Source organism: Colias croceus, chromosome 2 (assembly GCF_905220415.1).
Source record: "Colias croceus chromosome 2, ilColCroc2.1".
NCBI classification, from domain to species: domain Eukaryota; kingdom Metazoa; phylum Arthropoda; class Insecta; order Lepidoptera; family Pieridae; genus Colias; species Colias croceus.
Genome location: NC_059538.1, coordinates 2,905,859 through 2,923,605, shown reverse-complemented (window position 1 = coordinate 2,923,605; position 17,747 = coordinate 2,905,859). Strand labels below are relative to the sequence as shown.

The window sequence follows — 17,747 nt, the reverse complement described above, 5'->3', positions numbered from 1 at the left end:
ATTTTGACCCTTATATTATGAGTAGGTAGGTGGGTATGTTAAGAGTAAGACCATTAGAATTTAAATGAAGTGTTTTTTATATTTTTTAGGGTTCTGAATCTTAAAAGGAAAAAAACAAAACCCTTATAGGATCACTTTGTTGTCCGTCTGTCCGTCCATCTGTTTGTCAAGACCCATTTTCTCAGGAACGCGTATCAAAAGGTATCAAGGTGAAATTTCAATTGTCAACCGCCCCTAGAAGCTGCGTTAAAATCAAACTTATAAGCCAACGCAATCAAAGGATTTAGTCGTTTATGCTGCAAATTTCTACGTTCGGAAAGGGAATCAAAATCTACAGGGTACTTTACTTCTCGTAAACACACATTTGACGGGTCCGATTTGAAAAAATATTTCATATATCATTGTTAGATAGTCCTTTTATCGAGGAAGGCTATATACTAGTTATACCTATCATGTAATGCGGGTAGAACTGCAGGGCATAGTTATTCATTCTTAAAATTAAGCAATCCGCTGAATTTTGACCTTCTATAATCTATATAAAACCCTTACTTCATATTTTCATGAATAGACGATATTTTATTCAAAGTTATTTTTTTAGTTGTCTTATTTAACAATTTGCGTACTTTTTATTACGAATATCGTTCGATTAATATTTTTTGCATAGCTGTAATAAATAAAAAATTCCTTCCTCATAAAGCAACCTTGAGAACGATAGAACATTATGAAAATTGGAATATATTATATATATTTTAATTTTGATTCATTTTTATTCGGTGTCTACGTTTTAATTTAATTTGGGACATAAATTAAATTTATTCATGGGATTAATTACACGTTTTTATGAAACAAAGTTAATGAAATGAATATTTTTATTACAGTTAAAATTAAAATAAAAAAGCGGCCTTATCGCTTGGTAACGATCTCTACCAGGCAACCAGGTCGTTCCCTGAGCGAGTGACCTTGAGCATTCACACTTCTTTCCCGAACCACAGCTATCCGCCGCTTCTAAAATACTTCGCAAATAATTCTTGCGCCACCTAACGCGCATCCGCGTGAACTGTTTCAAATACAAGTAAAATTCACAGAGCTCAGAAGTAACAGACATGGCATTTAAAATATTTTTTATAGAAAAACATTATATTGGTGCTAACACATAATTTTGGTCTTTACCAATTCAGAGTTAAATTATAGTCATATATGGATGAATTTTATATTAAATTTTTAAAATGAATCAAAATTGATGGTACTCTGTAATGATCATCATTCGGTGATATTTTTATATTTCTTTTAAACTAGATAATCCCATTCAAATGTTATCCAAAAACTGTCGCCAAATGGTTTCTAGTTGAAATAACTTTTTGTCATTGGTGTCATTTTCATGGTTTTTGGGGTACCTATTAACCAATATGAGGTCAAAATTAAAATTCAAGATTGCGCCGACGATAATTTACACCTTTTTGTCATGGGTGTCATTTTCATGGTTTTTGAGATAGGTTTTAACCAATATGAGGTCAAAACTAAAATTCAAGATGGCGTCGACGAAAATTTTACATCTTTTTGTCATGGGTGTCATTTTCATGGTTTTTGGGGTAGCTAATAGCTATTAACCAATATGAGGTCAATATTAAAATGTAAGATAGCGGCGATGAAAATTTTACATCTTTTCGTCATGGGTGTCATTTTCATGGTTTTTGGGGTAAGTACCTATTAACCAATATGAGGTCAAAATTAAAATTCAAGATGGCGCCGACGAAAATTTTACATCCTTTTGTCATGGGTGTCATTTTCATGGTTTTGGGGGTAGGTATAAACCAATATGAGGTCAAAATTAAAATTCAAGATGGCGCCGACGAAAATTTTACATCTTTTTGTCATGGGTGTCATTTTCATGGTTTTTGGGGTAGCTATTAACCAATATGAGGTCAAAATTAAAATGTAAGATAGCGCCGATGAAAATTTTACATCTTTTCGTCATGGGTGTCATTTTCATGGTTTTTGGGGTACCTATTAACCAATATGAGGTCAAAATTAAAATTCAAGATGGCGCCGACGAAAATTTTACATCCTTTTGTCATGGGTGTCATTTTCATGGTTTTGGGGGTAGGTATAAACCAATATGAGGTCAAAATTAAAATTCAAGATGGCGCCGACGAAAATTTTACATCTTTTTGTCATGGGTGTCATTTTCATGGTTTTTGGGGTAGCTATTTACCAATATGAGGTCAAAATTAAAATGTAAGATAGCGCCGATGAAAATTTTACATCTTTTCGTCATGGGTGTCATTTTCAAGAATTCGACTATATAGCTTGTATTTGTTATTTTGTTTTAGTTTACTTTAAAGGAGAAAATTTCGCTTCAAAGGCCTTGTTTTATGTATCAAAAACAAGATCTATCACGAAAGCGAATTTTGTGATATTATTTGAGCCACGGCGTAAATACTCAAATTTGCTATCTAGTCGAATCCTATATATTACGGGAGAAATCAATTTAAAAGAGCATTGATTATTGAAATACATATTTAGAAATGTAATGTAAAACGAAACTCTGTGTCAATATTCCGACAGATATTCGCTTTTTCACTGTATTCGCTCAACTTTGTTAATTGTTTAAAATAGAGTTCATCTAATATACTAAAACGAAGAGAATAAAATAAAAAAGAGCGCGTGAGCCGAGAACACATGTCAGAAGTGAAACTTCTTTGGTAAGATTTATAGATACGAAAATCGCCGCCTTACTCAATGACGTGACGGTTTTACCATTACGCGACCTTGTAATTTTACTCTCAACGCGCCTATAGAACTTTCACTTCAAAAAGCTACACCTAAACTACAGAATTTGAATTCTGTTCGATTAATATGTAAACGATTGTAAGAAAAACCACATAAATGACATCCATTTCGAAAAAATATCAAAATTTTGTCAGCGCGATTTTTGATTTTTTTAGATTTGACCTCATATAAGCTACCACAAAAACAATGAAAATGACACCCATACCAAAAAGATGTAAAATTTTCGTCGTTGGATTTTAGTTTTGACCTCATATTGGTTAATAACTTAATAGCTAACCCAAAAACCATGAAAATGATACCCATGACAAAAATATGTAAAATTTTCATCGGCGCCATCTTGAATTTTAGTTTTGACATCATATTGGTTTATACCTACCCCGAAAACCATGAAAATGACACCCATGACAAAAAGATGTTAAATTTTCGTCGGCGCCAGCTTGAATTTTAATTTTGACCTCATATTGGTTAATAGGTACCCCAAAAACCATGAAAATGACACCCATGACAAAAAGATGTAAAATTTTTCTCGGCGCCATCTTGGATTTTAGTTTTGACCTCATATTGGTTAATAGGTACCCCAAAAACCATGAAAATGACACCCATGACAAAAATATGTAAAATTTTCGTCGGCGCCATCTTGAATTTTAGTTTTGACCTCATATTGGTTTATACCTACCCCAAAAACCATGAAAATGACACCCATGACAAAGAGATGTAAAATTATCATCGGCGCCATCTTGAATTTTAATGTTGACCTCATATTGGTTAATAGGTACCCCAAAAACCATGGAAATAACACCCATGACAAAAAGATGTAAAAATTTTCTCGGCGCCATCTTGGATTTTAGTTTTGACCTCATATTGGGTAATTTAGCTACCGCAAAAACCATGAAAATGACACCCATGACAAAAAGTAGTATACATACTTAAAACTTCAAATGTTGTTTGTCTAATCCTAATACTTATTCACTAAAAACTTAAAAAGTAAAATGTGATTTATTGCATAAATTAATAAATTTATAATAATTTTTATAAAATATTTTCGATTATTAAAAAAATTATATTTATAAAGCATTTGAATGTTTTAAAAACTAAATATCATAATTATATAAAAAAAAATGTTGTGTGGTTTTATGAAACCACGGTAAAAGTGAAACTTTTTTCACACTATAGACATTTAACTAAAAATTATCGTATTTGTACGATAATTATCGTACATATCGTGCGTCACGCGACATGCGCTACACAGACCAAAAAGTTTGAGACGATGTAATAAAAGTTTCACTTTAATATAAATAACTAAAGCTCATTGACCAGTTATTATATTATTGATGATTTCTAAAATCTCACTATAAATTAATAGTAGTAGCGTCTATAATTCCTCGCTCATTGTTTGATATTCGTACTATTCGAATAAACATGGGTCACGTGATTGTCATGTGACGCTCACGGCGACAAACGACACAAGCTTCACCCTCGAGACCTAGCGGCCGACTGAACCTCCCATACAAGCGCAAGAGATATAGTTGCGAATACGCCCAAAATTTTGAATAAAATGTTTATAAAATCTAGTATAGGTCTTATCAAAAAAAAATTTTTACCATAATTTTCGTAATGAAATTGCCTATCCAATAGTGTAAATACCAAATCAAAAGAATCATTAGTTTAAGAGGAGATACACGGTAAACATAATTATTTCTAATTTCTGGGATTTCTTTGGGAGGAGATTAATTAAACTTTAAGTCAATAAAATAACAAAATACTTTTACCATTTTTGAGCCAAGAATATGTAGAAATTTAATGTATTTTTATTTAGTTGATATATCTTTTGGATAAGAAGGAGATAGCTCCAGAAAACAGTACAAAAAACGGCTAGAGCTGGGTTTTACTCTATTCCGCGCCTTAAGACGAAATACAATCGTGTTTGTGCACCTTTTGGGCTACGCCCCCTGGGTGGAGCATAAGAGCGCGCGGGACGCTTCACGAAAATCCCCTCGCCATGCCACACAACTGAATAGATGACGGAAACATACGGAACTAACGGAGGTTCAATGAACTTTACTTAAATTCTTATATTCGCGCGGTTAAAGCCGAGTAAAGCGATCCGGCAACGTCTTTTCGTTGCCGGACCCATCGGACTAGAAAAACGACCTTTGTTCCTTTGCACGAAGGTCGATTTTTAATTGGTACAAGACTGGTTACAAAAAGTGAGCTTGCGACTAATTTATTTTATGATGAAATGATTTGTTATTGTTAGAATTGTCGCTACCTATATAAGTTATTTGAACATCTTTGTAAACAAAATATTTTATAGTTTTTCGTCATGGGGACTTTACGTACAATATGATAATAAAAATACATAATAGACTTATGCTATTTACGTTTGGTTTTTTTTTACATAATATATATCATATTTATTGAAAAAATCAATAACAAAAAAATATTATTTACAATTTTGATTTTTTTTTAATAAATATATCCGACATTTTGATATATTTAATATCAGACATATGATATACTAGCTGTTCCCCGCGGTTTCACCCGCATTGCTCCGTTCCTGTTGGTCTTAGCGTGATGATATATAGCCTATAGCCTTCCTCGATAAATGGGCTATCTAACACCGAAAGAATTTTTCAAATCGGACCAGTAGTTCCCGAGATTAGCGCGTTCAAACAAACAAACAAACTCTTTAGATTTATAATATTAGTATAGATAATAAGATAGAATTTTGACATTTGATATATAATATAACATAACATAACAGATATTTTCGAATGATGGTTTTGGTACTATTTTATTGTTCCAATGTTTATCTTCTTGATAAGACTTTCATTTTTTCTTCTTCACCTTGTTCCGAAAATAAATATGTTTCTTGCTCGTCATTTTGAGCTGTCCTTGTACATTGTGCTGCTGAAACAACCACAATAAGTTATAATAGGAGAGAATGAATGAAACGAAAATTCTGTATAACAAAAAAAGATTTATAGAAAAATTCATTGATAAACCAATTATAATACCACGATTATTATAAAGATACTTTCATCACAAAACTAGAAAAAATTACGCAGCTGTGTACGTTCCTTTGTCGCTTTATTATCCTAGCCCGTAATAAACTCGATTGTCGGCGTCATACACAGCAAACTTTCTGAGAAAATCGTTCTTTTGTTTGCAAAATTTTACGGTTGACCGCAATTAGTATAACAAGTGCTTTTATAAAAATTAGTAAAATTTCGCAGCTGTGTCCGTTCATTTATCGCTCTATTGTCCGAGCTCGTAAAAAAAGTCGACTGTCGGCATCGTCATACAAATTTTTCAAATATTTTTTTTATATAAAATTTACAAGTAATTATGCTTATGCATAATATGCATAAAAACAAATTTTGGTAAGTGGTAACCAGTCAGTGATAACTTACACTAGTCTGAAATATTTTACTATCTTCAATCTTATGACTTATAAACAAATAACATAAGATAAACTTACACAAAAAAGTACTATATGAAACTGTCTGAAGATCCACATCAGTTTCTGGTAATCATGGTTTGTCTTTTATTGCGTCCTGGCTTGCAGGCTGCTCATCGGATTTTTCGTGGTCGCGCTTCGCTGTTAGAAATAAACATACATACACAAATCAGTAGTATATTTATTGGAAGATGAAATCTCAAAAAAAAACTAAAACATTACTTATCTATTCTATACCAATAATAAAATCCATACTTCCATACTAATATTATAAATGCGAAAGTAACTCTGTCTGTCTGTCTGTCTGTTACTCAATCACGCCTAAACTACTGAACCAATTTGCATGAAATTTGGTATGGAGATATTTTGATACCCGAGAAAGGACATAGGCTACCTTTTATTGCGAAATATGTACCACGGGCGAAGCCGGGGCGGACCTCTAGTTATAAATAAAAATAAAGACGGAGTGCATAAAATTATAAAATCTTGATTTGTGCGTTGCTCAATTCAGACTTAGTAAACATATAATACTCCAAAAAATTAAAATAATATTTATTACTAATTATTACAAGTAAAAATAACTTTCAAATTTTGATTTATGCGTTTCTCAAATTAGACTTGTAAATATACCTAGTAATCAATATATTGGAAGTTGAAATCTTTAGACTTGTAGCGGCCGAAAGACATAATAAATATAAATAAGCATGATAAACATCAAACTTACCTATTTGGGTTCAATAACTGTAGTTTTTTTATCTGCTTTCGCAACATTTTCTTCCTAATGTTCTCACCATCAATGTTTTGGCCACCAAAATTCACCATGTTTATGAAAAACTTTAGTATCACTAACACTAAATCACGTATGCGAGTAGACAACGGCACCGCGCGAAAAAGTTGTACAGGACTGCTCTCTAAGACGCGTTAGCGTCGACTAACAGGAGGCGGAACGGCGGAAGCGACCGGCCTACGCGCAATTTTGTGCTCATAATTTATAAATATATTTTTTTTAAATTACTGATGTATTAAATGTAAAATCTAATCCCGCACGTCTCTCAAGAATTGAATGGAAATGGATGTGGATAAAGTTTCATTGATATTACTTTACCATTGTCCAAATGAAATTGATTGACCGTTTAATTTTTAGGAAACTTCACAACGTTTTTCTATCGAGGCAAATTTTTTCAATCGTGTTTCGGTTCCCGCACGTCACTAGACAAACTCTTCAATTAAATAAATCCATAAATAAAAAAAATCAAATTGGTAGTTTTTGAAGAAAAAAATTAATTCTTCGTGAGCTCAAAACGTCTGTTTTGGGTCTCATTTCACCTTAATTAAAAAGAAATAAAGCTAAACGTAGGTGGGAAAGTATAAGACAATTAAGAACAGAGTCCTTAGGAAATCAAATTTAATTTAATTTAAATAAATAAATAAATAAAATAAATAAATAATTAAATACAATAATTCTGAAAACAGAATGTGGTAAAAATTATGTAAGTATGTATGTTTTTTAAAATTGAGCGTTGTGTTTCTTTGAAGTTAAGTAGGTATTAAATTACCATTATTTATGTTAGTAATACAGAAATATTCTGTCTACAAATAATTTGATCAAAGCCATCTTACTTGTTGAAAATCAAAAAATAATTATTACTTTTAAAATTTATCGACTAGGTACTGTTTTCGTGTTTCACTCTCTAAAGAGACAAAATTTTAACAACTTACAAATTGTTAAAAATTATATCGTTGATTCGGTCATACTGGATATATAGAAGGTACCAAAAAAATCTATGTATCTATGAAAAAAAAATATGAAAAATTATTTAGAAGACTTTATTTAATACTAGCTTCCGCCCGCGACTCCGTCCGCGCGGATTTCGGTCTTCGCGTGGATGGTTTATTTATCCATTTTGAGTACCTCTGACAATAACATCTTATAAATATCTATTGGACCCAATTCCCAAATACGGCTAGGCCTATAATAATACGCAACGTGTGTTCGCGGTTCTACGGAACAACGTCTATGGATAAAACTGAAAAATTAAGATTATTTTTTTTCTACGTATTTTTCCAGGATAAAAAGTATCCTATTTTACGCCCAGGATAATAAGGTATAATTATACCAAGTTTCATCGAAATCGAACCGCTAGTTTTCACGTGATGCCTTCACATACAGACAGACAGACAGACAGACAGACAGACAGACAGACAAAAATTTTTTTAATCACATATTTGGGTTTGGTATCGATCCAGTAACACCCCCTGCTATTTATTTTTTCAATATTTTCAATGTACAGAATTGACCCTTCTACAGATTTATTATATGTATAGATAAATGAAAATTATTTTGCAGGATCTTAGAATTTAAATTTATAGTCATCCTAATCTATCGTTTGTTAGTTAAAAATAGTTTACAATCTGTTATAATTATTTCAGTACGCGATTATATAAGTAACTTATCAGATGTGTGAAGTTAAATCTTGAAGATAGTAATCACTTTAATTTAAAGTGAACCAATTAAAAATATTTTATAGAGTAGACAAAAATAGATTTGTCTAGGAAAACTACACTTAAAGAATTAATCCTAAAACGCACAGTGAAAATTTAAATTAATTTTGTCAAAGAAAATATTGATTGAGAGGATTTGAGTCCTTGAATCCTCTTCTCGAGTCGCAAACATGTAAAAAATATCATCAGAATTAGTGTTATATAAAAAAACAAAATCGAAACACGATGAAGAAGTTATTCATTATATTATGTTATTGTACAAAATTCTGTGTAGCGATGTCCCAGGAACCGTATAAGTTACCCGAGACCTGGAAGAATTTCACCGAATTAACACAGAGTTATGGATTTAAGGCGGAAACTTATGAAGTCATTACAGAAGATGCGTATATTCTGCAGCTATTCCACATTCCCGGATCAATTAAACCACCGATACTACTCATACATGGATATGTAGATTCAGCAGACACCTGGGTTATTCGAGGCGAAAATTCCCTTGGTATCACTCTGGCGCGAAAGGGCCACGACCTATGGTTTGCCAACTGCAGAGGCAATCATTATTCCAGAAAACACCTCCGACTTAACCCTGATAGGGACGTTTCTTTTTGGGAATTCAGTTTCCATGAAATGGGTTACTATGATGTGCCTGCTCTAATTGATACAGTTCTGAATAAAACGCAAGTGAAAAAATTAAATCTTATAGGACACTCCCAGGGCAATACAGTGTTCTACGTCCTAGGTTCCACTAGACCAGAATATAATGGCAAAGTTAATTTAGCCATCGCTCTATCGCCTGTGTGCTTCTTTCACAAGTCATCGTCTCCGATGTCGTTGTTTCTACAGTATTATCCATTAACAGACTCGCTTCTGAAACTGTTTAACATAAATGAATTTTTTGGGTACAACAGTTTGGTCGTCTGGATATTACGAAAGATATGTTCTCTGCCTAATATAGGGTACGAAATATGTATAGTCCTCGGAATGTCCTTCATAACCGGTGCAGATATTGATGAGTTCGAAGAAGGCTATCACGTGAGACACTTCTATTATTATCCTGCTGGAGCATCAAGTAGGTCTTTCGTACATTATGAGCAAGTGGGGACGAGTCAGAAGTTTGCAAAATTTGATTATGGTAGAATAGGAAACATGGCAAAGTATAAATCACCGGAACCGCCAGTATACGATTTGTCAAAGGTTACAATGCCGATAGTACTGTTAGCTGGTAGGAACGATTATCTGTCGTCACTGGATGATGTGGAAGTATTGAGGAGTAAGCTGCCAAATGTAGTAGAGTTTGTCGTGCTACCGTATCAGAAAATGAATCACGTTGACTTTATATGGGGAAGAAATGCTAAAAAATATCTCTTTCCCTACATTTTCAAGGCGCTGCATAGATATAGAATGAAAAAAACTTTTAATTTATGTGTAAAATGTTAATTTATTCAATTTAAATAAGTTATTTTATTGTATTGAGTAATAATTGTTCATATGAATTAAATAAATCTTCGTCATAAGTAGCAGTGATCTATTTCTAAATGCAGACGGCATTGAATTGATGTTGTTACGCTATAAATTAATAATAAAATTATGAAATTATTTAAATGAAGATTATATTGACTATTGTCTAATTTTATTAAAAATTATATTATATATTATATTATATTATTGTATAATTTTATTAAAAATGTTTTTGTAACGTTCGTGTCTGGGGCAATCACGGGGCAATAATATATTATATAAACGGTGTATTTTAATTAATTTTGGAATTTTTATTAACATTATGCAAATGAATAAGATACTTAATTATTAATTCTAATTATGTTTATTAAAACTTCATCCTTTAATCTTTATTTTATTCAACAATTTATAACTACCTATTAATAATTATAAATCAGAACGTTGTCATAGGTACTATTTTTTTGGGTAGGTATACAATTACGGTACGGTAATTACTCATAAGATATGTACCTACTTCTATATTTTCATATGTACCTACTGACTACTACATAATAGTTTATATTATATTTTTTGAAGAAATTAAGTCTTTTGAAATACATATGTATATTTTATTGTTATCATTCAAAATAATATCTAAAAAGGTTAAATTGTTAAAAATATCTATTGTCTATACTCTATTGTATAAAGCGAGAGACGCAGGTGTAAATTTCGCCTCACTCAGGTACAAAGTAATTGTTGTCTTACAATCTGTACAATAAAAAAATATCATCCTCGAAACCTAAGGTCGAGGGTTCGATTCCCACCCAGGGCAAATATTTGTGTGATGAACATCGATGTTTGCTCTGGGATGCTTGGCTGGGTGTTAATTATCTATTATTATAAGTATCTAATTACAATTATATATTATGTATGTTTATCAGCCATCTGGCTGCCATAAAACAAGCGAAAAGCTTAGTGGGATCGGAACGTGCCGTCTGTGAAAAAATGTCCTGAATTATTTACATTTATTTTTTCTCATAAATGAAATGTCGCGGTCAAAAGGTGGCTATTACTCCTTATTCATTCTCGAGTATAGCAACAAATTTGACGATTCATTCTTATTTATAATTAGCTTACCGCCCGCGGCTTCGCCCGCATAGTCTAAAGCCTATTAAATTATATACTCCTCTTGAATCACTCACACTGAAATATACACACCGGCACAATTAGCGGAACAGAAAAAAAAGTGAGACTATGAGATAATAACGCATATATATTTGACGAAAATGTAATTAGACACAAAATAACAAGTTGATTAACATCTTTTAACACTCTGGGTCACTCACAACCGGCCTGGTGCTGTGCCAAATAACTGTGCGCGCGGAAAAAACAGGTCTTTCTCGCTTGTGCGGAACAGGTTTTCTGGGCATTTTTACGAGCATGATAGAGACAAATATAGTTTTCGAATTGTGACAAAAAATGTAGTAATATAGGCAGTTTACTTACGCGACAGGTCGTTTTCGACCTCCGCCGCACAGGACTTTAAAAATGTTACCACAGTGCGGGAGCGGGCCTGTTTCGGTGGGTGACCGGTAGCGACCTGTTGCCGCACTGTGCAGATGCGTACGCGTTGAGCCGCCAGTAGTGTTGTGCAGTCACGGATGAAGGACGCGCGCTTGTCGACTTCAAAATGGCGATAAAATATAATAACAAATACTACACTATTCATCACTTCTGTTCTGTGACTTTGATTTATCTTATTATCTTGTTTCGATTTGTATCAATTTATAAAAACCCGCTAAATAATAATAGCTACTTATATATTATTATATAAATTTTTAAAAAGTAATTGCAAAGTAACGAAACAAGTACAAAAAATTATTAAATTATATATTATGTCTATCTTTGTAACATGTTATGCAGAGAGACTGGTTACACTTGAGACAGATTGTTTTGATTAGCAAATTAGGTGTTAAATTATAATTGTATTCCTACTCCATATGATACAAGCATGTGAGAGTAAGGGCAGGGCAGGGTAGCTCAGATTCCTCCAGAAAGGCGCGTGAGGCCGCCACTGGCGGCGGATGATAGGACTGGGGGGATGGCGGTTAGCCAAGTGCTAACCGAGGACTTCCCTCAACTCCCGCCTTCAAAGGCTACTAAGAGGGCCAAGGCTGCGAATAAAAACCAGGGCGAAACGCGGGCTGTTGCACAGCCTGTGGGTACCGGTCTGGCCCCAAAGGCCAATCCAGGAAAAGGAGGAAAGAAGGCGGAGCGGCGTCCCGAAAGGGTTGCCTCATCTACGTCTTCCGCTCCCCAGCAGCAACCGCCTAAGCAAGGGTGGACTCTGGTGGAGAGGAAGAAGAAGAAGAAGAAAAGCAAGGCGGAGGCTAAAGCACGAAAAAGGGCTCCTAAACTCCGCTCTCCCTCGTCCTCGGCTGTGGTCATAACCCTGCAGCCGGATGCGGAGAAGCGCGGAGTCACATACGCCTCTGTAATGACTGGGTCTCGACAAAAGATCGACCTCGCGGCGATCGGTGTCAGCGCCCTGCGCTTTAAGCGTGCCGCCACTGGGGCCAGAATTTTAGAAATTCCAGGCACTACAAGTGCTAAGGAGGCGGACGCCCTTGCTGACAAACTGCGGGAGGTGTGGGACGAGGATACTATCAAGGTATCCAGACCGGTAAAGTGCGCGGATTTGCGGGTCACCGGTCTTGATGATTCGGTAGCTGCCGAGGAAGTTGCAGCTGCAGTCTCCCGGGTGGGTGAGTGCCCTGTGGACCAGGTTAAGTGACCGTGGAGAGCGCAACTGAGAGCGGCGAGGTTGTTCTGGCGGTGTCCTTGGATATCGCCAATGCCTTCAACACCTTGCCGTGGGACAGGATTCTAGATGCTCTCCACTTTCATCGCGTTCCGGAATATATGATGCGCCTACTGCGATCATATCTTTCGGACAGGGTTGTGGCGTATCCTACTCAGGATGGGTAGATGATAGATGGGCGAGAGGAGGGTGTCGTGCGGTGTTCCACAGGGTTCAGTCCTCGGACCCCTCCTGTGGAACATTGGATACAACTGGGTCCTGCGCGCCGCAAATCTCCCAGGCGTCGGCGTAACCTGTTACGCGGACGATACCCTGGTGACCGCGCGCGGGGCAACGTATAGTGAGGCGGCTCTCCTGGCTGCAGCGGGGGTGGCGGATGTGGTGTGTCGCATTCGGCGTCTGGGTCTGGAGGTAGCGTTGGAGAAGTCGGAGGCCATCTTCTTTCCCGGCCGTCGAAGGCTACACAGCGCTGGATCGGAGATCCAGGTGAGCGGAGTGCCCATCAAGGTCGGATCCACGATGCGGTATCTAGGCATTGTGCTGGACAGCCGATGGAAGTTCGTGGAGCACTTCCGTCGCCTCGCCCCCCGTCTTGTAGGGGTGGCTGGGGCACTGGGAAGTCTGCTCCCGAACCTTAGGGGTGCTAGGAGTGGGTGCCGCCGTTTGTATACAGGCGTTATCCGCTCCATGGCCCTCTATGGGGCCCCCATCTGGGCGGACGCTCTAAGCGCCCGTAATAGGCCATTCCTGCGGAGACCGCAGCGGGTCATGGCGCTTAGAGTAGTGAGGGCGTATCGCACGGTGTCATTTGAGGCAGCGTGCGTGATGGCCGGGACGCCCCCGTGGGAACTGGACGCCGAGATGCTTGCGGACGTGTATCGCCGCGTCTCAACGTCTAAGTCGCTTGGAGTCACCCCATCCTACGAGGAGGTCGAGCAGTGGAGGGCTGAGGCTATCGACCGGCGGTTCCGGGAGTGGGAACGCCGGCTTGAAGAGCCCAGCGCTGGAGAGCGGACGGTTGCAGCGATTCGACCGGTTCTGCAAGAGTGGTGCGACAGGCGGCATGGGGCCATAACCTTCCGCCTTACACAGGTGCTATCCGGGCACGGTTGCTTCGGGCGGTACCTGTGTAAAGTCGCGAGGAGGGAGCCCAGCATGGCTTGCCACTGGTGCGCCTGCCCGGAGGACACGGCAGATCATACTCTTGCCGTGTGCCCCGCGTGGGTCGAGCCTCGAGCTCGCTTGGTCGCGGTCGTCGGGTCGGATCTCTCTCTGCCCTCCATTGTTCGCGCAATGGTGGGTAGCGACAGATCCTGGCGCGCGGTGATCACGTTCTCCGAGGACGTGATCTCGCGGAAAGAGGAGGCGGAGCGGGTTCGCGAGAGGGATCCTCACGCAGACCCGATCCGGCGCCGACGTCCTATTGGGCGTCGTCGTCGCGCTGCGGCTGATTTACGCGGCCGCAACCAGCGGCGCCTAACGAGGGGCGCCGGGCGATGGAGCGGGGATTTAGTCCATCGTCCGGTGAGATGAGGCGGCGTGAGACGTGCTCCGTTCACGCCGCCCTATGAGGTAAGAGCTGGGGGCTCATAGTTTGTGTCGGCCTGGAGACGGGCAGCTGCTGATGGGGTCACGGAAGAATTCTACCTATACCCGTGGCCCCGTCGTTAATGTGGCTTGACGGAACACAGTGGGGTTTTGGTCGGTAGGAATCCGACATAACCCGCGGCCCTTTCCCCGGACGCCGTGGGTATCTATGCAAGATTTCCCCACTTAAAAAAAAAAAAAAAAAAAAGGGTAGCTCAGATTAAGACAGGCTAAGGAAAAATCGGTTAGTTCTCAAAAACATGTAGACATTGTATCTGTATGCAATCAAATAGAAAGAAAGAAAGAAAGAAAGAAAAGAAATTTATTGCCAAAAAAGTAAAAAGCCAAAAATAGAAAGTATTATTACTTAATTACCGCCTTAACGGCCAGCCAGTCGAGTAGACAGGTCGTGAATTCTCCCTTTTTCGATGGAGGAATTCCACCTTCCTTCCTCCACACCTTCAAGCCACACCTCCGCCCGTCGGAGGGGGGGAGCGTGAGGTTGTTCGTTACGGAATTTCTCGATTCGGTCCCCGCGCTCAAGGCCCGCGATAGAAGCTATGCAATAGCTTGGATAGTATTTATTTATTTTATTTATTACTCTTTACTAAAACTATACACCAAACATGGGAAACTTATTACTAATTTATACAAAACAAAGAACAGTACAGTTTATTAGGCGGCCTTATCACTTAGAAGTGATCTCTTCCAGGCAACCTGGGCAAAAGGTAACAAGCTACTGAAATTTCGATGGTAGGAAGAAGAAAAAAGTCAAGGAACAAAAAGAACAAGATAAATAAATAAATAATAATAATTAAAATAGATATACAGGTAGATATTATATAATTATTGATATTTGATACATATAAATAAATATACTACACTCGAATATACACAATTATATTTTTAATAATAATATATACAATTTACGCATATACATAAATAACTATAATTTATATACATGATACATATAATTAAATACATACATACTACATAAAACAAGTATAAAATTATATAAATACATACATATACATATCTGTGTATAGATAATAATATGAAAATACATAGTTAATGTGCCGAGTTGAAAGCAGAGGTGAGAAAATGTCATCGCAAAAGGTTTTTACATGAAGATATATTTTTAGCTTGTCTAATAGGCAGTGGTAAAGAATTCCAAAGATTGACAGCAGTGGCAACAAACGATTTAGCGAGGAAGTGAGTACGTCGAACAGGAACACTCAAGGTGAGCCGAGCGAAGAGAAATATTCATTAGAAGAGAAGAGAAGTATTCATTCTATCTATTAAATTTTTAAAATAAATCATTACTAGTTATTATTAAAGCTCGCGATAAGCTTTATCATATAGATAAATTGTGTCCGATGAGCAGTGAAAGTTTTAGTGTAATAGTTTATTTTTGTCTTTTAGCGCACTTAAGTAGAGTTTTTGATTATGGCTCTTTCACCATCGGTAAATAAAACTACAATAGAAAAGCATTTCTTGCAATAGCTCGTATTGGTCTAAGATCCGAATATAAGTCGAAATGCAACGGCGTGTTAATAGAATGAGACCAATTTTATAATAAATTTAGTGTATTAAAAAATGTATTAAAAATGGGTTGACTGGGAAAATGCTGGACAGAATATTTGTTATTAATTATTAAAAAATCTTTTATTTTCACTTTTTATTAATTGCAGTTTCGAGATAATAAACAATTTTGTAATAAAACAGCGTTGACATATTTTTTTTTCATCATCCTATCAAGTGAAAGTAACTGGTACCGATATACCTGTTTATACCTGCCAACCTAGCCGTTTGTCCAGGTAAATTTTAGAAAACGACTATTACTGCACATTCTGTAGGTTTCATACTATAAGCATTAAGCACAGTATTACAATATTATTTCCTACAGTAAGGAAACGCCTTTGATGTCGCGCGATGCCGCCGCCAGCGTAGGTACTTACGCTGCCACACGAAAATACGCTAGGGTTGCAACAAATGGGAAATAAAACAATTATTGTGATTATTAATATTATGATGAAATCATTTATTCATATGTACATTCAAAATAATTGCGATTATTAAATCTGATGTAATTATATTTTGTTCATAAATAATATATAATTACAGATATTGCACTGCTAAATATTATTTACGTGGACACTTTATTTTTGGATGTTCTTAATTGTATATTATATGACGGAAGAAGGGGCCCGAAGGCTATTTTTAAAAGGTGACGTCAGCAATTCTGACGTCACCATCATCATCATCAGGGCAGGCGCTCATACTCGAAGTAGAACGCCTGTAGGTATTTTTACTGCCCTTTTATTCCACGTCGTAATTACAGAGAGAGCTCCGAACGCTCCAACGCCCGGCGCGTGAATGTGCTCTGTGCCGTCGGACGCTCGTATTTAAATTAAACCATGACTCACAAGAATTAGTTTGAGAGTGTTGCCACTCTTATTTTTGCAATGAATTTTTATCACTTTTAACAAACATTAATTATTTCGTTAATTTAACCACTTATTTAAAAAGATTTAAGTAAACTTTAGCTAGTTATAATTATTTAGTAGTTTGACGGTAGTCGTTTATTGTCGTTGCGCCGACACGGCCATACTGACAGGCGGTGCGCGCTCTGCACCAGCCTCGTTGTAAAAGTCTGTAACAATGTCAAGTTATAATCTTGGCATGTTTTTTGTCGGTTCTCGGAGAGTCTCGAAGGTTCTCGTAGATTTCTCGGAGGTTCTCGTAGATTTCTCGGAGGTTGGTTCTCATAGATTTCTCGGAGGGTCTCGTAGATTCTCGGAGGTTCTCGAAGGTTCTCGTAGATTCTCGGAGGTTCTCGAAGGTTCTCGTAGATTTTAACTGTTTTATTAAGAAATCAGTTTTTTGTACTCACATTATTTAATCTAAGAAGCTAATCATGTTCTGACATGAAATAATGACAACTATTCATCCACAAAATACTAAACCAAAGTTACGTCTAACACGGCCATATTGACAATCGTACGTCGTCGTACGCCTTTTCTCGTATTACAACACTACGGTAGTTCATCTCGGGATTTCAAAAACACACTGCCTCGGCCACACTGACCTTACATAACACTAAACACTCCACATGACAGAAGCAGTCCGTTCGCGTATCATGCGACCAACACC

At 36.9% G+C, this 17,747-nt stretch overlaps 1 protein-coding gene and 1 long non-coding RNA gene across 2 annotated transcripts; one reads left to right on the top strand and one right to left on the bottom strand.

The window, feature by feature from the left end:
- Positions 1 to 5,614: 5,614 nt before the first annotated feature.
- Positions 5,615 to 7,572, bottom strand: LOC123702637. The gene is made up of 3 exons (XR_006752899.1): positions 6,975 to 7,572; positions 6,272 to 6,391; positions 5,615 to 5,697 (listed from the first exon to the last, which is right to left on the bottom strand). It is a non-coding gene; the product is annotated as an uncharacterized LOC123702637 (long non-coding RNA).
- Positions 7,573 to 9,028: 1,456 nt separating this feature from the next.
- LOC123699133 (lipase 3-like) lies at positions 9,029 to 13,299 on the top strand. The gene is made up of 3 exons (XM_045646012.1): positions 9,029 to 10,132; positions 12,216 to 12,947; positions 13,144 to 13,299. The coding sequence occupies exons 1-3, from the start codon at positions 9,029 to 9,031 to the stop codon at positions 13,297 to 13,299; spliced, it is 1,992 nt and encodes a 663-aa protein (XP_045501968.1).
- The last annotated feature ends 4,448 nt before the right edge of the window (positions 13,300 to 17,747 follow it).

Bases quoted from the DNA above. Each gene is read 5' to 3' on its own strand.
- LOC123699133 (XM_045646012.1), top strand. From the start codon at position 9,029: ATGTCCCAGGAACCGTATAAGTTACCCGAGACCTGGAAGAATTTCACC. The intron at 10,133-12,215 runs GCGCTGCATAGA...GAGTAAGGGCAG, and splicing joins TCTTTCCCTACATTTTCAAG to GGCAGGGTAGCTCAGATTCC. The intron at 12,948-13,143 runs GTGGGTGAGTGC...TCTTTCGGACAG, and splicing joins TTGCAGCTGCAGTCTCCCGG to GGTTGTGGCGTATCCTACTC.